The sequence below is a fragment of the Brassica napus genome, chromosome C8 (genome assembly GCF_020379485.1).
Source record: "Brassica napus cultivar Da-Ae chromosome C8, Da-Ae, whole genome shotgun sequence".
Lineage (NCBI taxonomy): Eukaryota > Viridiplantae > Streptophyta > Magnoliopsida > Brassicales > Brassicaceae > Brassica > Brassica napus.
This window is the reverse complement of record NC_063451.1, coordinates 47,841,311-47,863,235: the sequence shown is the minus strand read 5'-3', so window position 1 is coordinate 47,863,235 and position 21,925 is coordinate 47,841,311. Positions and strand designations below refer to the sequence as shown.

The 21,925-nt window shown below is 32.8% G+C and overlaps 1 protein-coding gene across 1 annotated transcript; it reads left to right on the top strand.

The window, feature by feature from the left end:
* The first annotated feature begins 10,086 nt into the window (after nt 1–10,086).
* LOC106416370 (calcium-transporting ATPase 3, endoplasmic reticulum-type-like) lies at nt 10,087–21,427 on the top strand. The gene is made up of 34 exons (XM_048765399.1): nt 10,087–10,329; nt 10,504–10,554; nt 10,650–10,683; nt 11,203–11,220; nt 11,614–11,750; nt 12,152–12,226; nt 12,377–12,422; nt 12,808–12,867; nt 12,969–13,049; nt 13,289–13,374; nt 13,597–13,698; nt 13,907–13,960; nt 14,218–14,319; nt 14,835–14,893; nt 15,178–15,322; nt 15,676–15,783; nt 16,186–16,338; nt 16,565–16,669; nt 16,929–17,125; nt 17,281–17,389; nt 17,490–17,588; nt 17,669–17,814; nt 18,175–18,232; nt 18,416–18,508; nt 18,868–18,918; nt 19,120–19,251; nt 19,379–19,480; nt 19,704–19,758; nt 19,918–20,003; nt 20,183–20,331; nt 20,530–20,635; nt 20,723–20,776; nt 20,948–20,993; nt 21,100–21,427. The coding sequence occupies exons 1-34, from the start codon at nt 10,297–10,299 to the stop codon at nt 21,162–21,164; spliced, it is 2,997 nt and encodes a 998-aa protein (XP_048621356.1). The 5' UTR covers nt 10,087–10,296; the 3' UTR covers nt 21,165–21,427.
* Nucleotides 21,428–21,925: the final 498 nt, after the last annotated feature.

The following is a 21,925-nucleotide window of genomic DNA, read 5'->3' as shown; positions in this document are numbered from 1 at the left end:
CTTTAAAAGACTCACTTGAAAGTCTTGAATAAGGTTGTGATCACACAAGCCTTTCTTCGTCTCTCAGAATTGAACGGTAGTTTGAAGTTTTCTAAAATAAGTGGAATAATGGCACGAGGGACATAATTTGTTTTCTTCTCAAGTTGCAATAAAGGACAATTTGTAAGTAATGAATTTACAGTGCCTAAAGTTTATGAGGATCCTAAAATCTAGGTGATACTATTTGGCTGTGTTATTTTCTGAAAACAAACAAAGGTGAACTTGGCAAGACTTTAGACAATTTCTAAAAAAAATTGTTTCAGAAGTATGAACAGGTTCGATCCCACTTCTTACAAATTGTTAGTCATGTATTTGTTGGTATAAATTGATCGTTTTACATAAATTTAACTCAAAGAAATACTGATTATTAACGGAGAATTAACGATGGGGGTAGAAACAAACTAACAATCGCAACTAGTAACGGATGCTAATTGTGTTTGTAAACACACAAAAAAATAATAGTAACATTTTTCTGGTCAAAATAATCTAGACTATAAAAGTATAGTATTATATATCAATGTCATAGGAGGAAACATAACGAATAAAAGGGAATCTAATCTATAATTCATTAGAAATAAAATAAACTAAAATATAATGTGTATAAAGTTCGAGCTACAGCTGTTTATAAGACTTGGACACACTAGTGTTTAGTGCTAGTTCTTATAGGACATGGGACAACTAACCCCCAACAACCATAAACATGGTCAAACTTTAAATTATTTGGTCAAACCCACAATCATAGTTGTTAATTAGCTGTAATCATATACTATATAAGTGATATGACGTGGTTGTCCATAATATACATGCATTTTGTGCTAAACGTAAAAACTATAGAGATTTATACAGTTTTTTCGAGAAAGGGCATACATTTATACAGATTTTTTCTGCAATTAACTTGATAACTGAATAGATGATTAATTAACCGGTTTATCTACCTAGATAATTATAATTTATACAAGAAATAGTGATATCTAGGCAAATTTGTTATTAAATTTTAGTTTAAAATTTGTGATTTTTTATTTGTAGTTTTTAAACTTATCTAAGAATGTGGAGTATTACAAAAATAATATTTGTTTCCCCAACTATATTTTACAACCACAGACCAATAAATCAAATATGTGCCCTTGTTACAGGTATATGATGTATTTACAAATGTAGTTAGGTGGGGAAAATTAAATTAACTATTCAACTTGGAAATGCTTCTCATCATTACAAACAAGGTAGGAGAATTAAGATCCAACTTGTTTGGTTATATTATAACCTATAACTAGTGGTTTGCCGGCGCTACGCGCCGGATTTTTTTATAATAATTCAAATAGATAGTTTAGACATTAAAATGTATTTTAGTGAATTTATTAAATTTTATTATCATTTTAAAAACTATTTGTCAAAATTATAAAAATACTATTATTTTAGATTTAATTCCGACATCATTGATTATATGAGGTTTAGAGAAATGAAATAGTTAGTAAAATTTAAATACATGCATGAAAGTCGTATTAATCTTCACCTAAAATATTTTATAACTTTAGGTATTAGTTTTATTTGTTTTGCTAAGACTTTGTAATAACCGATCTTATGTTTTGGAAGTGGTCAATCAAAAAAAAAATATTTCCAAATCACCAATACTCTAAAATTCTGTATTATAAAATATTTTAGATTTTAAAAGGATGTATTAACCCTTTTTATTATAAAGCATCTAAAATTTTAAAATCAGTGTGAGACATGTTTAATAGATGAATTATCCTATTTTGACTACTATATAATTATATATTACAAATTTTTGACTTTAATTATATAAATATAAAAACCAAATTAATTCCATATTTGAGTATTTTTTATTTCACTAAGATAATTAATTTAAATCAATGGAAAACTTGATTACCATAAATTACATAATATTTTCTTAGCGGATGATTTCATAAACATAATTTTTAACTTAAAATATTATATTAAACTATAGAAAAAAACTAATAAACTCATGAATGAACATTAATAGTGTGTACTGGATTATTTTATGGATCCAAATATAAATATATTTGATATCCTAAGTAGAATTTGAACTTCTATTCAAAAATGTATCAGTAAAAATCTAAATATCTACAAAGAAATATATAGATACTGAAATGACCTTTTAACATATACTTTATCTTCAAAGTTTTATAAACAGGCTGAATATATAATTGGTTATTATATTAACAACTGCATCGATCTATTGAGGTAGTGGATTGTCATTATAATATTTTCATTTTTATATGACGTAGAGCTCTTGTTTATATATCTGATTTATGGTGTTTCTAGCATGCTTTATTTTTCTGGCTGAAATGGTTTATCGCATCTGTTAAAATCTTAATAACATACTATTTGATGAACCCATATACATGTCATGGTTATAAATCATTCTCAAACTCTTAACGTATCTAATACATTGATAGCTTGCTACACTATAACAAACAGTCGTATTGAAAACAAAAGAAAAAAACAAAAATATAATATGGGCTGAGATATGTTTGCATGGATTGATGTATTCTGTTTTATTATATCAGATCAAAAAAGAGTCTACACTTGCGGTAGTCAAGTATATCCCGTTTAACCATGGTTGTTCATCAAACTCTGTTTATGATTATTGTTAGGGATTAACATTTAAGTTCTGAACGCTTGTGTTGCAAGATAGCTCCACTTAGGTACCTTGTTGCGTTTTCGTGGATAGGGACGCTGTTTGATGGTTGTTCGACGGTCCTCTCGAAGCTCGAGACTTGAGTCTCTCAGACGGCCCCATCTTTGGTCCAGCAGTATGTGGGGGTTTCTTGTTAACCATTTGGTAAGGTATACATGAAAAGTCGAGAATAAAGCACTTGTGCGAATCATTCCGCTGAAAATCTGTAGCCTGCTTGAATAGTTTCTTTTGAAGTCTCTCTGCCGCATGTGTTTACCTTTTTTTTCTTTTATTATTTGAAACATCAGTTGCAATTATTAGTGGGTAGAGATATTAGGAATATTTACTTTGCATTTCGAACTGAAGATTTAGTTTTTATTTACTTGACTGGTAAAAGACCTACGAACTTGTTTTGTAATTATGAAACATTATATTAGAATGGTCGGAATAGTATAACAGAGGATTACAAAAATAAAATTTGACTGCATAGCTACTAAGTAATTGAAAGTTTGTAAAGGAGTGTTATGTGATTGTTTCTCGTAATGTGGCTCCTTCTAACTGCTCCAGCACCTGACATATCATCTCCTGATTGTAATTCCCACTCTGTCAAAGTGCATCCCTAATCAGTAATTATCATAGTGTAAGTTGTAAACAAATATGTATCAGATACGTCTTCACCTACTCAGGTTTATTCTTTGGTACGACATGTAGGCAAGACACTACACTAAGCTCCCTGAAATATTCATCAGACTCTAATAAACTTTTCTAATAGTTTAACCAGGAACAAAAAAATATTTTACTCAAACAGAGAGCATCATCTTATAAAGTTAATTTTGTCACATGTGCAACCATATCGTCACTTACAACCAAAACAGCTAAAGTAAAACAATAGCACAACATTTGATTTTTCAACAAACAACAGCAAGTTTGGATAAGGCATAAAGAGAACTTAAATATGGAGACTCCAAACATCAGAATCTAATATTGATTAAGAGAGACTGAGATTGACGTAGCAAGATATATAAAATACATGACAATAAGTCTGACATATAATACAAACCTTCGTTTGTTTGGGAGCTGGAGACGACAATGTCAATGTCTTCACCACTGTCCTAATACTTAGCTCGGAATTTTGTTCGCTGGTTGATTATCATATCCATAAACGCTCGTAAATATTTTTAATCTCATAAAAGGAAAAATAGGATTACCATCCCAGAAGATGAAATACGTCATCGTTGGTACCAAATCTATAACAATCTATTAAGATCTCAATCGCCAGTGTCAATAGGCCCAAGATCTCTCGGCCTATTATGTGACACTAACAACCTAATGTAAGAATATAATATGTTAAGTAGGCTCAAAAATAATCACCTTCAGAAGTGCAGACATGGACCGGAGCTGCCTCCTAAACTAACTCACTTGCTCATGGAGTTAAGAACCAACTTTCACTTCTTCAAAAACACGGGTTATCAATTTGGGAGTAATCAAAATCTGAAGCCGTGTCTGAAGCATAATTAAACTTATGAAAGCAATTTACCTTGGCATCAATAAGGAGCATATCGACGGCCATCAACTGACCTCCGGAGTCTGGTCTAAACGCGGGCTGGCCTTCAAGTCGGAGAAGTGAATCTGTGAATTTGACACTATTGGAAAGCTTCTGTGAGAGTTTCAGAGATTTTCGAACGGCTAAAAGTAGAGGAACAGGAGAGGACAATCTGAAGGTTCATATATACTCACTGTGAATAAAGATAGATCGTGGGGTTAGTGGGTTTTCGTCAATTAATGACATCTCCGGTGCGTTACTTGGCCGTGGAAATGGAATCAGGATCGTTAGGTTTTTGTTTTCTTAATCTCGACGGCTGAAGAAGTAAGCACACTACAACTTTATGGAAAAATAAAGAAAATACTAATGGCACGTGGGCTGACACACAAACACACAAAAGCCCATCGAAAACCCAGTTTTTAAAACTCCACGACAAGCGATTTCAGAAAGTTATGCATATAACGCCACGTGTCGCGAAATGCCCTTCTCTCCAGGGTGATGTGGAGGAAGGAGGAGAGAGGCGATGCAACTTTATTGTATAAGATTAGCATCGCATAGTATATACACAAATAAGAAAGTAAATTACAAAAACATTTAATAAGTTATTTTGTGTAGAAATTTTCAAATCTATTATAAAACCGACGAAAAAATCATAGATTATAAGCGCTAACTTTAAAACAAATGTTTCGGTTTAATAAAAATCAAACTTTGGAACTTTCTTCCAAATTAGATTTCAAGGAATATAAGTATCACTGTTATATAATAAAATACTAGATTTTGACCCGCGCTTTCAAAGCGCGGGTTTATTTTTGTTTTTTTTTTCAATTGACAAATATTTAGTAAATGTCACATTTTCATATATTTGTGTTTTATTTTATAAAAGACTTAAAAATTTTATCTTTATTTATCGTATTTCATTTTAAATGACTATTCATGTTAAAAAAATTAAACTTTATTTTTTTAATGAATTAAATTGGTATAACTCTGATAAATTAATTTTATTATGGGATTAATACCTTCACTAACAAATTATATACTTTTAATAAAGATTTATACTTTTCAATAAAAAAATCAATTATTTTTATGAATGCTTAAATTATATTAAGAAAAGAAAAAAATAATAATTAAGAATAGTTGAAAAAAAATTATTTGAACTTGGACTCAATGGTCCAAAGGAAAAAAAAAGGTGAGAATTGAATCTAATTTTTTAATAGGCCCAAATGGCCCAAGAGAGATTTGATTTGGGCTGGATCCAAAAATAATGACCCAATATAGATTTGTTATTAATATTACTTAATTGCCCTTAATGAAACATGCAATGTTAGTGAAGGAAACATGCCCCTAAGGTAATTATGACAATAGGATCCTGCTTTAATAGTATAGACTAGGATAAGATCCGCGCCTTGCGCGGGATTAATTTATTATTTTTATTATATTTTGGAGAATGAAACAATAGTTTGGCTTCATTTGGATTACGGGTGTTCAACCCGGATATCGGGTTAGTTTCGGTTCGGTTCGGTTTTTTTCGGTATTTGGTTAGTAAAATATAACTACTATTTTAAATCAATATTTACTTTGACTTTAGTCTTTCACATACTTTTGAAAGATTTCAACTGGACGACTAAATTGATCAGCCAATCTTGTTGCTTTAAATCATTAGTGTTTATATATATATTATTTAGTTTGAATATTTATTAAATAAAAATTCATATGCGTTATATTTTATGATCATTTGTAACTTATTATAACAAAAAAATAATCTATTGATCACAAAATTTTCAGAGTGGGAATATTCAAATTTCTAATAATATATAGACATTTTGAAAAATTCAAATATAACATATAAGAAAAAATATAAATGTTTTTATTATATATTTAATGTGATTTTTTAATATCTTTCAATAATATAAAATTAAAAAAAAGAACTAAGACACAAAAATGTTATCAAATATTTATTATTCATAATAATTAATTTTCATATATACGTTAATCATATTAGGTAATTTCGTAGCTTCTAATTAAGGAAAGTGCAAAAACAATTTTGGTAGATTATTTATCAATTAGATAGTTAGTTTAATAAAAAATATAATGTAAGTCAAGATGGACCAACCTATTTTTCTAAGAATAGTATATTTTATATAGTCATTTATTAAATGAGAATTTATAATCATACAGTTCTATGATCATTCATATCATTTTATAACTGAAAATTTAAATAATCGATAACAAAAATTTCAATGTGAAATCTTTAATAAGTTTATAATTTATAAATGTTTTTGAAAATTCATTGAAAGTTTTAATATTAAAATATTTATGTAATCTTATGGTATATAGTATAATCTATATATATATATATATATATATATATATAAATATATATGTTTTATTATTAAATGATATTTTTTACTCATATGGTTTTAAAATAATGTGTATCTTCTTATAATATTAAATAAAAGTTCATATTAATACAATTTTATGATCATTTGTAACTTATTATGACAAAAAAAATAATCTATTGATCACAAAATTTTCAGAGTGGGGATATTCAAATTTCTAATAATTTATAGACGTTTTGAAAAATTCATAATATAACATATAAGAAAAATTATAAATGTTTTTATTATATATTTAATGTGATTTTTAAATATATTTTAATAATATAAAATTAAAAAAGAACTAAGATACAAAAATTGTTATCAAATATTTATTATTCATTATAATTAATTTTCACATATACGTTAATCATATTAGGTAATTTCGTAGCTTTTATTTAAGGAAAGTGCAAAATATTTTTTGGTACGTTATTTATCAATTCGATAGTTAGTCTAATAAAAAGTGTAATATAAGTTAAGATGAACCAACCTATTTTTCTAGGAATAGTATATTTTGTATAGTTATTTATTAAATAAGAATTTATAATCATACAGTTCTATGATCGTTCATATCGTTTTATAACAAAATATTTAAATCATCGATAACAAAATTTTCAATCTGAAATCTTCTTGAAAATTCATTGAAAGTTTTAATATTAAAATATTTATGTAATCTTATGGTATATAGTGTTTAATATATATATATATTTATTTATTTTATTATTAAATGATATTTTTTACTCATATGGTTTTAAAATCATGTGTATCTTCTTATAATAAAAATGTTAAACCAATTGATCATTAATTTTTAACATAATAATTTTAATAGTTTTAGTCATTTATTGTGTTTTTAAAAATTCAAAATATAACATATACGAAAAAATCTAAATTTTATTTTTATAGCTAATTTGATTGTTTAATTTATTTTAATAATATAAAATTAAACAAAAAATGATGGAGGAGATATACATTGTTATCAAATCTTTATTATTAAACTCATTAATTGTCATATATATATTAGTCATTTATGGTAATTCCGTAGGTTTTATTTAAGGAAAGAAAATATCATATCATATCATTATATCATATAGTTTGACCAACTTATGTATCTAACAACATATAAAAATCAAATGTGGACCTACTTATTTTTCAATTGAATGTAATTGACTACCTAATTGAGTGCCACCTATGCATTGTGGCCTATTTTAATTAATACAAAATTGAGGTTACATTTTTTCAAATGTTCCTCAATTAATATATAAGGGATAAGTGAGACTTGCACACAACTCGTTCTACACTACTCCAATAATTATACGGGACCACTCTAGATTACTATATACATACCTATAATTTTAATATAAATTATAATATATAGAAAACAAATCAATTAGCGAATATTAGGTTTTAGACCATTTTCATTGACGATATCATATGACATACATGTATGACAATTAAAATCGAATCAGTATTCAGTAGAATCTCGAATAAAATAACTATCCTTACATCAAGTTTTATCACTAAACTTTCAAGTGACAAGCATCACATCATAGATGTGCATAGTTGTCTAATTACCAGTTAACCAATGTACGAATATAATAGTACAACCTAATCTCTGTTTCATGTGCTGTAAAAGAACAATGACATACGTAGAAAGCGAGCAAAGGAATGATTAAGAAACCTTTAATGAAGTTGGTTAAATTAAAGGTATGAGTTCCTTATCAAACTCCGTTTTAATCAGACTATGGTAAACTTTGATTAGCGTGAAGCAAATTAAAGCAAGAAGATCCTCCGATCACGCGCGAAGACTACTTATGTGGATTTTAAGTTTTTAACTAAAACTACAATGGCCCATAATAAGTGGTCCTCCAAACTCTTTATTTGCAATAATGCTCGAGATTCCTAGGATCTTTATTATGATCGCAGATCATAAACATCATGGAAACAATAGGAACGGGTAGGAAAGAAATGAGTACGAATAAAATTTTAGGAATGATGAGGAATGATGGTTCTTTATCAAAACTAATGAGGAATTGATTTGTTCTATAATTCTCTACAAATAAAGGAACGAAGAGGAATGAAAAGGAAAACATATTCCTCATGAATGGTAAAAAGTTTAAGGAATGTTAAGGAACATAGTGTTCCTCCTCGTTCCCTTGGTTGCCAGTCACACCATTCGTTTCTTAATTTAAACATAGGAATCAGCGGTTCCTAGACAGTATAAGAAATTGCATAGTCTAGAAATAAAGCCAAAAATAAGAGCGTAGACTTGTCAATGAAACACATTATGTTGGATAGAATGATATGTACTGGTAGTGGACACAACGTTCAACAAAACTAATCAGGATGTCGCATCTATGAACTGATTTGACGACCACATGCTTGTAGTAGTAATTCATATGTCCATTAAAAATCTGTGTTGTGAGCCTTTCTTGATCAACTGGACTTCCGAGAAGAACAAGTGGGTGTTTGCCTTCAGTGGCAGATCTACTTCAAGTCTTTAGGGGGGTCAGGTGACCCCATGACTTTATCTTTTGTTGTTGTTTATATTGAAACTATGTTAGGGTAAAATGAAAAATTGGTTAATTTATGTATAGTTGACTGACGCCCCTTGTTTAAATTTAAAATCTTAATTATTGCACCTCTTTTAATATTATTAGATAGCTATATTAGCATTGATCCTAGTGGAAAAAAAATTAATAGCTCTGCCATTGGTTGATTTCATTTTTTTTTTTTGGTAAAAATGATAACAAAAAACAGATTTGCAAAATTTAAACTAAACAAAAGAACCTATTGAGAAAATGAGCAAATGAAAGAACAAGAGCTATTAGGGCTTAGAACTAGACACCACCAGAGCAATGATGGACCAGAGGCAGAGGAATGAGCGAAGTGAAGAATCAGTTGCCGCGAACTACCAGAGAGAAAGACACCCTGAGAACCTTGAAACACATGAATTCATCTTGAAACCTGATAAGTTACATATTCGATTGGAACATTGCTTCAAATGTCTGATGTGTCGTCTAGCCGGTTTGTCGTGGCTAGATAAATGCTAGAGCCAATCCATGCTTCAAGTGTCGTGACTAACCTGACAATAAGAAGTTTGAGTTGCATTGTAGATGAGATTATCATGTCTCTGACTCATAAGATGAAGTTCATGTTGGATTCATTACGTTTCTTGAATCTGACTGGACAATAATAATACAACAAATGAAAACTAAAATAAACGATATTAATACTACTACCATTTTACTAAAAAGAAAAAAAATTATATTAGTTTTTTTTTTTCATATTTTTTGATAATTTTGATATCACTTACACTATGAAAATGAAAAACTAAATAATCAATATTGATATTAAGATTAGTATTGGTAGCCAAAAAAGATTAGTATTATTAATTTTAGAAAGTCGATATTAATATTTTTAGTTTCTATTTCCTTCATAATTTTTTTGGGTGATATACTAAATGGGCCTCACGTGAGAGGAAGCCTACCCGCTAATTCATGAAAAGTGTTCGTCTCTCTCTCGGCACTTGAAGAAGCACAAGGGAAGCTCTATGGAAGCAGATGACGTTACAAGTTCCCATCTTCTTCGTCTAGTCTTTTAGATTTGAGCTCACTTTCGTCGCCACGCATCGACGCTTAGGGATCTCTCTCCCCCCCCAAATCGAAATTCCCTAAGCTCTCCCAGTCATGGAAGACGCTTACGCCAGATCTGTCTCCGAGGTGCTTTTTGCATTTTCAATTCTCAATCTTTTTTTCGTTTGACTTCTACTTGTTTTCGGATTTGATTTGGTTGCAATCGCATACTGTGGCAATGAACCGGCGACGGTAGCTGTTTCACTGTGTTTGGGCGTAGGTTGATTGCTTCTGATGTGATTCTGTTTGTTTTTGGCGCAGGTTCTTGATTTCTTCGGGGTAGATCCAGCAAAGGGTCTTTCTGATTCTCAGGTATGAGTTTGTAATCGGATCGAACTTGTTACAGTCACAGTGAAGCTAACATTTAATTAACCCCTGATTTTTTTTTGAAATTTTTGTATATGTAGGTTGATCATCATTCTAGAATGTTTGGCAGGAATGGTATGTTTTTACTTTTCACTTCTCTTGCACTTCCATGTTTGGTGTTCGTTCGTATAAAGGCACTTAGATAGAGCACAGGGAGATTTACTGCAGATGGTGACGATAGGGTGTCTTGGTGTTAACTGTTCTTTGTAGTGAAGCATATTGGAATTAAAGGATGCTGTAGATTATAGTTTTGGCATGTAGTTTGAAGTTCTAGTATTGTATATGGCCTGCCAAGTACACAAACTAGTATGAAACTATAAATTTTTTTGTTACCTTTTCTTGTATAGTCCCTAGGAATTCTAATATAGATGCACATTGTGAGTCTTCTCCAGTAAAATTATGCTGCGTATGATTGTCTCAGCTCTTAAAAATTTATGAAGTTAGTGACTGCTTGAATTTGAAAGGGCATATCTTTTTTCATTTTAAGATAGCAAATAAACACACTGTTAATTTGTTTTTATCCTTTTACCTTGTTTAGTACTAATCTTCTTCTTTTAATGTTTTTTTGCATGTTTTTCTTCACATGATCTGCAGTACTGCCCGAAGAGAAAAGTAAGTTTGTCAATAACTGTCTTCCAATTTCATCCTTACTTCAGTAATTATATCTTCTTAGAGGTTCAGTGAAAAAGATTTGAGTTTTCTTTTTATTTCAAGATGACCATCATGGTTTGATAGCTCCTAGATTGTTTTAGCGCTGTGATGATTTGCCAGTTTTCACATGTTCACTCTGGCTCATTTTGTGTAAGATAGAGCTATTCTATTGCAAAGCATTTTTATATATCTTTAGCTCCTTTTGAGATTGTCATAGCTGATCGTGTTAGATTGTCTTATGGTTCTTCTTAACACAAGTACCTAGCCTATTCTGATGATGTTACCTAGGATGAGAATTTAGAACTCCCCTGACCTGTGCCAATTTTTCCTTATCTTATTCTTAATTAAATGCAGGAACTCCATTCTGGAAACTGGTTCTCAAACAGTTTGATGATTTACTTGTTAAGATATTGATCGTGGCTGCAATTGTCTCTTTCGTTTTGGCTTTGGCCAATGGAGAGACTGGCTTAACAGCATTTCTAGAACCTTTTGTAAGTGGCAACATCTTTTTTCAACGCTCACCCTGGCTTTCACAGAATGGTTGATTAGTTAACATCTCTTATTTAGTCTACTGGATTGGCTAGGGGTTCTTTGTGGTGGATTTTAACTTGAAACCTTTTTGTCATTTTCGTTCTGTGGTCTTTGTAAAAAGTAATTATTTATGTTTTTCTTTAGACTGGCTACTCTTTTGTAATGGTCTAAAAAATATCCAAAAGTAGACTTAAAGTCTTCACTGGCCGTGGTTTTTAGCATTAATAGGACTCAGTCTTGTTATACGATTCCATTTAATATAATATAAGATTACATCTTTACCAGGACTTCCATAAACTAGACTTTGTGTGTGGAGCTTTCTTTGAGTTACAATTTATTTGAATTTACTATTCAACCACAGGTAATTCTACTGATACTGGCTGCAAATGCGGCAGTGGGGGTGATTACGGAGACTAATGCTGAGAAGGCTCTTGAGGTATTTTGTGTGCTACCGCTTAACCGATGACTTATTTGCACATACAAGTCGAATGTCCTTTGAAATTAGGTTAAGCTTAAATTTTATTTTGATTGTAAGTTGTAACATTCTCTTATTTATTTCGTTTGTTCTCTCTTTGTCCTGTTGTAGGAGCTACGTGCCTACCAAGCAAATATAGCTACAGTGTTGCGAAATGGTACACAGATATATCTTGAGTAATTAGTATTACTGCGAAATTTACGCTGACTGCTTGTTCTTTCAGTTTTTCTTTTCTTAGAACAAGCTACTATGATTGAAATTGCTTACTAGACGGTCGTGTTATGCTGTTGATATATCCTCTAGAGACACTTTGTAGTTTGTGTAGCAAACTCTTCTTCTGCCAAGCCAAAAGTTTATTGTGTTATGCTCACAGTTCCCTAGGTTATCTAAAATGATAATTAATGACATTAAGATTTAGTTATTTAGAAATGTTTCTGCGCACTTCCTTTTTTGTTTTTCGCTTGGGACGTTGTTCCAGGTTTTGAATATCTGCAAGTTTTTGTCTTTGATGGTATTCCACATTAACATGTATACAATGGCAGGGTGCTTCTCTATACTACCAGCATCAGAGCTGGTGCCAGGTGACATTGTTGAAGTGACTGGTATGTGTGTTGTATCTCATGTAGATGCACTTTTTTGCAATTACTCAGAATCTCGCTAAACTCTTAAAGGCTACTTTTCTTGACGCTTGCGTGCTAAACAGTGGGCTGTAAGCTTCCAGCTGACCTTAGAGTAATTGAGATGTCGAGCAATGAGTTTCGAGTCGATCAAGCAATTCTGACTGGTATATCATCGTGTTCATAACTTCTTAATTGCGTAGTAGCAAGAACTAATTGCGTAGTAGCAAGAACTATATATGCCAGTAGGTGATTAGTACAACTTATTGTCAACCCTTTTCTCCACAATTACTGAATAAGCATTTTCTATGTGATCCTCTTTTTCCATGTAGATTATAGTCCAAGTGATCACTTACAGTGCACTATTTTCATACTCTCACTACCAAACGTTTCCCCAAAATTGCAGGTGAAAGCTGTTCTGTGGAGAAAGATGTTGAATGCACTTCAACAACAAATGCTGTCTACCAAGACAAGAAAAATATTTTATTTTCGGTAGGATTTATAACTCATACCTGCACTAGCTTCTGGCTTTTGATTTAATGATATAGAGATCTAGTGCAATTTTCTTGCGTACACCTTAACTAGCTGTAAATTCTCATTTTTCTCTACTATTAGAATTTAGGCTCTACAGCATGTTTTAGTTACCTTTTTCGTGACCTCTTTATGTCTCCTTTTTATGTTTTTTAATTTATTATAATGTATAATGATTGCCAGGGAACTGATGTGGTCGCGGGTAGGGGGAGGGCTGTTGTCATTGGAGTTGGTTCAAACACCGCGATGGGTAGCATACACGATTCGATGTTGCATACAGATGATGTAAGCTGTGAATATTTTTTATTTCTTTATGGAAATGCTTCATGTGCACTTTGATACGCTTTCTTACTGACCAGAACTCTCTTGTAAAAGAAGATTATATTTAACCTTTGATTGCTCAAAAAAAATTCCAATGAATTGTTTTCAATCTGTTTAAGTGTGTTATAACTACCAGGCTTTTCTCTCTTACTTGTAAATGCTTTTGTCACAGGAGGCAACTCCATTGAAAAAAAAGCTGGACGAGTTTGGCAGTTTTTTGGCTAAGGTGAAAACTCTTTTCCTTTTCGAAAGTTTAGATTTTTTTTACGTGTTAGAGAGGCATTTTAATTACAAGTCTGGATGGGGTTATCTTTCCCTTGGATGTCAAATTCTCTCAGTTGTCTGCGAGTGTGAATGAGTTCACACAAAAAAGAAATGATTTGTCGAATGACTGATGTGACAGAGATAGTTAGTTAATAATACTAGTAGATCTATGTTCATAAATTGACGTTCTCTGAGATGGTAGCCTTTCCGTTTGTATAGGTTATTGCGGGGATTTGTGTTCTTGTGTGGGTTGTCAATATTGGTCACTTCAGTGACCCTTCTCATGGTGGCTTTTTCAAAGGCGCAATTCACTATTTTAAGGTAAATAAATTCGTTGTTCTCTTATTACAGTTTTGAATTCTTACTACAGAGTACATGTTCTGTGTGTTCCACTTTTGCTGTGATACCAAAACATGGATGTTGCTTCTCCTTTCTTTTGCTGACATCCCTGTAGCAGACAGGTTCAAAGAAATGAGCTCATAATCGTTAACCCACTAAATAGATTTTTTAACATTTAAATAGCGAAGTTACAAGATTAAGAAGTAATCGTTTTTCAGTTAGTGGGTTTTGTTTCTTGCGTTGACAGTTCCCAAAGTGGATGTACCATTCTAGTAATCATTGTTAAATATCAAGTTAAAGGCTAAGTCAAAAATCATGATGCTTTTCGCATCTTCAAATCAGTAACATATTTATGACATACCCAAGTTCTTGTCCATGTATTTCCATCATTGTTATATAAACCCTGACGCTTGTAACCAGATTATTTTTACCAACTTAAAGTATGCTATATAATGTATATTTTGGTGACAATTGTTTCTTTGCTTTTATTTTCCCAGATTGCAGTTGCCCTTGCTGTTGCAGCTATTCCTGAAGGACTTCCTGCAGTTGTTACGACGTAAGTGTTCACTATTTTTTTTGCTAGCAAATAGAAATATTAGGAAAAAGGCTGGTAGTTGAAACTTAGATGATTTGGAACCTTAGTGATATCCTGGAGACGGGGAGTTTCCCAGAGAAGTAGGTCGCTCTTATGATCATCAAATGACAGTCTTGTTTCAAGTTTCAGGCACTTAAATGTTTGTTGAGTCCAAAATGCTTTAAAACTAGTCATTTCCCACGTTGGGAGGCTACTTTGGTCACAATATTGTGCCTTAAACTGGATTTGATGCTTTCGGTATCTAGGTGTTTAGCTCTTGGAACAAAGAAAATGGCTCGTTTGAATGCGATTGTACGGTCATTGCCATCTGTCGAGACGCTTGGTTGCACTACAGTGATTTGCAGTGACAAGACTGGAACATTGACAACCAATATGATGTCGGTGTCTAAGGTTAGCATTTTAACCTCAGTGCTCGAGCCTGTTTATTCTTATTATTGGTATCTCTGCCACTTGCAGTTTTCTATTTGAATTGTTTTTTTGGAATATCTAAAGTGGGTAAATCTTGGCAGTGTAGTTCATCTGTAAAACACACATGCCCGTATATTTCTGCGATTTTGCATGTCTTGGAAGTAGTCAAATAGAGCTTTCAGGACTAATTATAAAAAATTAACAATTTTGCTTGTACATCTTATGATTTTATCAATAACTAATTGCAACTAATTACATTCTTGCATAGAAATTTTCCCCTTGTGGTGTCTCATATAGAATATTTGAATATGCTTACTATTTTGCTTGTATGCCAGATATGTGTAGTCCAATCTGCAGACCATGGTCCTATGATAAGTGAGTTTAATGTTAGTGGAACAACTTATGCACCAGAAGGTACTGTCTTTGACAGCAACGATCAGCAGGTAATTATTACTTCACCTCTGGATTATGTAAGTAATCAACTATTTCGTGCATAATACTTGCGAGGATGACTGATAGTTGCCGTACCTACACGCTCCCAAACTAATTTCAACCTCACAAGGCTAGCTTGAACTGCAAATTCTATCTCAAGATTGATTGATAAAGTGATTTGGATACTTGAATCATGGTTTCTTCTTTTATTTTTTATACAGTTTCCTGTAATTTTTATTCCTCATTTTTCATTTGATTTTTAAAATTTCATGGGGTTTCTTTCTTTGCTTATCATCTTTAGCATTTCACTAATCTCAATAAATTTATTATTGTAAATGGCAAAAATGAAAAACTGAAGCAAGCCTTGTAACATCACACACATTTCTAAGACAAGGTGCTTTCTTCTTTTGCAGCTTGACTGCCCTGCCCAGTCACCATGCCTTCACTATTTAGCAATGTGTTCATCACTCTGCAATGACTCTGTTTTGCAATACAATCCAGATAAGGATTCTTATGAAAAAATTGGAGAGTCAACTGAAGTTGCTCTTCGAGTACTTGCAGAAAAGGTTTGTGTTTTTGGGTAAATTCTTGCTTTCGTAGTATTCATTTCCACAACAAGAATCATGGAATATAACAGACTGTTTCTCTATCCAATTTCATGTTGAATCTTAGACTTGGTCGTTGTATACATTTAATCCTGGTCATCTTACAATATACCCTGCGCAGTGGTTTAGCTTACTGAGTCTGTAATCTGAAGGGCCGTCCAACTTACTTCTGTTGTTTAATTTTCAGGTTGGCCTCCCTGGTTTTGATTCAATGCCTTCTGCTCTAAACATGTTGAGCAAGCATGAACGTGCATCATACTGCAACCATTATTGGGAAAACCAATTTAAAAAGGTGTGGCTCTAGTAAATCTAACATGTTGGCTCTTTTTTTGCGTTCATTTAACTGAGGGAAATAAGAGCCAAGAGTTGTGGACTGCGTAAATTTTTTGTCCCAGTTTTACTGACCTCCCTTCTTTTTTACACATAAAGTTCATTACTCCTGTAGTTTTACACATATAAGTTGATATTGACCTCGAAACATTATACTTCAAACAAGTCGTGGTAATTTAGTATGAGTAATTGATTGTCAACTTTTTCAAAAATCCTTGCAGGTTTATGTTTTGGAGTTTACACGTGACCGCAAAATGATGAGCGTCCTATGTAGCCATAAGCAAATGGATGTAATGTTTTCAAAGGGTGCTCCAGAAAGCATAATTGCTCGGTGTACTAAACTTCTCTGCAACAGTGATGGTTCTGTTGTTCCTCTCACTGCTGCTTCCCGTGCAGAGCTTGAGTCTAGGTTCGCCAGGTTAGGCATCAAGTTTAATGAGAATTCATTTAATTTTATTTTTACTTCATTATGGTCGTCTTTTGATGCTTGTATTGTCACTTCCAATGGTAATTTTGCTCTTAAAGATATGAAAGATGTTTGTTCCATTTTCTGACCCTGCATCTTTGCAACAGTTTTGGAGATGAAACATTGAGATGCTTAGCGTTAGCCTTCAGAACCGTGCCCCATGGTCAGCAAACTATTTCCTATGATAATGAGAACGACCTGACGTTTATTGGGTTGGTACGCCGTTCTTTCAAAATTGATGGATTCAAATGGGTTTCCTAAACATTCATCATTTTTATACTGTTGAAGTCTTGCTTATCTTGTGCTTCCTTTGAAGGTGGGAATGCTTGATCCACCAAGAAAAGAAGTGAGAGATGCTATGCTTGCGTGTATGACTGCTGGGATTCGTGTTATAGTTGTCACTGGGGATAACAAGGTACTAGAAAACTGAGCACATACATTTTGTTAATTACTATATTCTTTTGGGTGCTTATTCTGATTAGCTTGAAACTTCAGTCCACAGCAGAGTCAATATGTAAAAAAATAGGGGCATTCGACAATCTGGTCGACTTTTCTGGTCTGTCTTATACGGCTTCTGAATTTGAACGGCTTCCAGCGATGCAACAAACTACAGCATTGCAACGGATGACACTTTTTTCCAGGTATCTTAAATGATAGTGTTTTTAGGACTTAGAGCATCTCCAATGTAATACTCCATTTTTTCCTCAAAAATGGAGTAAAAATGCTCTAACCTTACTCCATTTCTCACTCCATAATGGATGAACAAACAAAAAATAGATTACTCCATTTATGGAGTAAACTCTATTATGGAGTGAGATTTGGAGTTGAGTTGGAGCAATCCTTAGTCTATTTTCACTTTTACTCCATTTTGGAGGAAAAAATGAAGTGGGGTTGGAGATGCCCTTAGGAGCTGTATGTTTAATCATCATGCGTATTTCTGTTTTTTTCTCTAAAGCTCGAGTTATAATCGATTCTGAGAAACCATAATTTTCTGCGTCTAGGGTTGAACCTTCCCACAAAAGGATGCTTGTTGAAGCCCTACAGAACCAAAATGAAGTGGTAATTCCCCTTGTTCACTAAGCTGTCATTTATCACATTTCTTCTGTTTAATCTGCGTTTGGGTTCATTCACATTTAGCATTACTGCCTTTGTTCCAATTCTTTTTTTTTTGTTAACTTTTTTACTTATTAGAGGAAACGTTATTGCGTCTAACCGTCGGACACATTAACCTTGTTCTCCTAGGTGGCAATGACTGGTGACGGCGTAAATGATGCCCCTGCATTGAAGAAAGCTGATATTGGGATTGCCATGGGTTCTGGAACAGCTGTAGCAAAGGTACAGTGTGTTTGTTTTCTATTAGCATCCTGTGTAACTCTATAATTTTTGATACTCTAAAACCTTATTCATCTTTAAATCTCAGTCATTTTGTCTTGCCCGTGTTCTTCCAGCTACGAGATCCTTATGTAGTCGTTATTTTTTTTGTATCTTTAAGTTGCAATTAAAAACGAAAAATTTAGGTGAAAAGTTTCTGGATGTGACTGCTATAGAAAATTCTTCTGAGATCACAGAATACTTGAGCTAATTATATGAAAGTCGTCATTCCTCAAAAAACTGGCTTGCCAAGGATACTTATCTCTATGCTCTTCTGTGTTTAACGTATTTTTCCCTCTGTTTTTTTTTTTTTTGCATTGCAGAGCGCTTCAGATATGGTTTTGGCTGATGATAATTTTGCTTCAATAGTCGCGGTATGTTTGTTTTCTTGCACTTTTGATAAAGTTATTTTTTTGTGGTTGATTCTGACGCACACTTCACACAGTAGTTTAGCGTGGTTTACAATTTTATTTGGGCCCATATATAATATTTGTCAATTTCTTTAAAATTAGAAACAAGGGTACAAATCACACTGCAATATCTTCATTAATGTAACTCATTTCTTTTCTTGACAGGCTGTTGCGGAAGGAAGGGCTATATATAATAACACTAAGCAATTCATTAGATACATGATCTCTTCAAATATTGGGGAAGTGGTCTGTATATTTGTAGCAGCTGTATTGGGAATCCCTGATACCCTGGCACCTGTAAGTAGCTTTGTCCTCTCAATGGAGTTTCTAGTCCAATCACACCAATATTATGACAGTCTTATCTGCAAAGTTTACTATTACAAAGCTTTTCTAAATCTATGAGTGTTATGGTAAAACATTGCAGGTTCAACTTTTGTGGGTCAATTTGGTAACGGATGGTTTGCCTGCCACTGCCATTGGCTTCAACAAACAAGATTCCGATGTTATGAAGGCAAAACCCCGAAAGGTAGGAGCTGTAACTTTACAGTAACACCTTGTGGAGTACTTTGCAAATACTTGCTGTCGCATGATTTATGGTCCCTTCCAAACTTTATAGGTTTCAGTGATGACATTTAAATAAAGAGGGGACTTAGAACTTGTAAATTAACTATTTCCTGTACTCTGCAAGTTTCTCTTCAAACTACTCAGACCTTTATCTTCGTTTTTGTTTTGATTGTTGTTGATTCCAGGTTGGTGAAGCAGTGGTCACTGGGTGGTTATTCTTCCGCTACTTGGTTATCGGAGGTATAGTAAAAATGATGGTTCTGTAATTTATTTTAAACATCTATGCAACACTAAGAGCTTGAAATCTTCTTGGCCAAGTAGTGAAAGGTCACTGCCTTCAAGCATCTATCCATCAAAAGGATTATCTCCTTGACGAGTTTATCGTTTTGTTTTTTGCAGTTTATGTCGGCCTGGCAACTGTTGCTGGCTTTATATGGTGGTTTATTTACTCTGATGGTGGTCCTAAACTTACGTACAGTGAACTGGTTAGATTCTATCTCCAGCTGCATCTTATAGATTATTTCGTTACTGAATCTGATATAGTTTGTTTATTTTTCACCATTCATTTGTGTAACCTTGTCATAGGATTCACATACAATCAATCTTATTACAGATGGAATCTTTTTTCATTATATTAATCTGAGATGAAAATTTCTCATTTCAGATGAACTTTGAAACGTGCGCACTTAGAGAGACAAGTTATCCCTGCAGCATATTTGAGGATCGACATCCATCAACCGTAGCTATGACAGTACTCGTTGTAGTAGAGATGTTTAATGCTCTAAATAACCTCAGCGAAAATCAATCCCTTCTGTAAGTATACCTTTCTTTCTTTTCTTGTTGACAGCTTATTTGAGTGTACTGTATTAGGGGGTCTATAGCGACTTCAAATAAATAATGCTATTTTATAGACTATACATGGATCAACAGACACTAGATTGTGCAACCTGACTAGTCTGCTACGTTATCATTTATATATTAGCTTTTATTAAAGAAGGTATGTGATTGCAGGGTTATAACCCCAAGGAGTAATTTATGGCTCGTTGGTTCAATTATCCTGACGATGGTTCTGCACATGCTAATATTATATGTTCATCCATTAGCAGTCTTGTTTTCTGTAAGTTTCCTTTCTTCCCTAAACCTTGAACAAAAACTGGTCTACCTGTTTTCGTCTTTTCATTCTCTCATGTTCCTTGCTTTATAGGTCACGCCATTGTCCTGGGGCGAATGGACCGCTGTTCTGTATCTTTCGTTTCCAGTAAGTATTCTCACTTTTGAGCTTCTTCTTGTCATAGACCATTTTAGTTTAACATATGGATGCAAATTCGTCAAGGAATAGCATGACAGTAGACTGATCATTCAGATATAAGATGAGATTTTTGAGAGAAGTGATTCCTTGAACGATAATTTTTTTCTGTGAAAACTGCAGGTTATCATCATTGATGAGGTTCTGAAGTTCCTCTCAAGAAACACCGGTAATGTTTCAGCTGTTTATAAGACCATATATGATATCAACTGCGACGCAGATGTTTCTGATATTAGTCATGAATCTGATGTGTTATTCCCTGTTGTTAAATGTAGGCTTGAGGTTCAGGTTCAGATTAAGAAAGATGGATTTACTCCCCAAGGACCGGCGTGACAGGTAGAATAAGAAAACAAGGCATGGCTTCTTCTTCTGTCATACAAGAGTTTTGGCATTATAGATACACCAACACAAAGAGAAAGGAGTGCAATCCATAAAGCTCCAACACCATAAAACTCTTTGGCTTTGATTGTCTTTTTTAATATATTTTATTTTGTTGTAACAAACTTCACTGTATTCTTACATCAGATCAATGTCTGTTACTTCTTTTTGTGTCATGCTATGTTTCGAGTATTTCGGATTTTCAAACATTTACTACTTGAAGTCTTTTGGTATTTATCGGCCGATGCATAATCCTTGGAAGATTCTACCTATACGTTATAGTGTTTAGTGTATCAGCAACTTACATTGACTGTAGTTCTCGACCTAGCAGCAACTTACATTGACTGAGTTTAAAATACCGCGATCATGTCACGACAAAATGCAAAACGGTCTCTATATTTTGATCAGGTACTCAGTATCTGTTGTTCGGACATAAACGTTATTTTAATTTTAATCTATAATTTTGTAACAGTGCGCAGCCCTCTATATATGAATATGATATTTGATTAGGTAAAGCAGATTATGATGGCAGTGGGACAAAACACAATAATATATTAATCCAAAACACGAATGAAAATTTATAACAGAATTCGATGATTCATACATACGCTTTTCCGTGATTTAGTGGTAAGCAGTAAGCACAAAGCTTTCCATGCTGTAATAATCAGCATACATAACACAACAAAAACACTATTAATCACATGATTAATTGAGTTACGTATA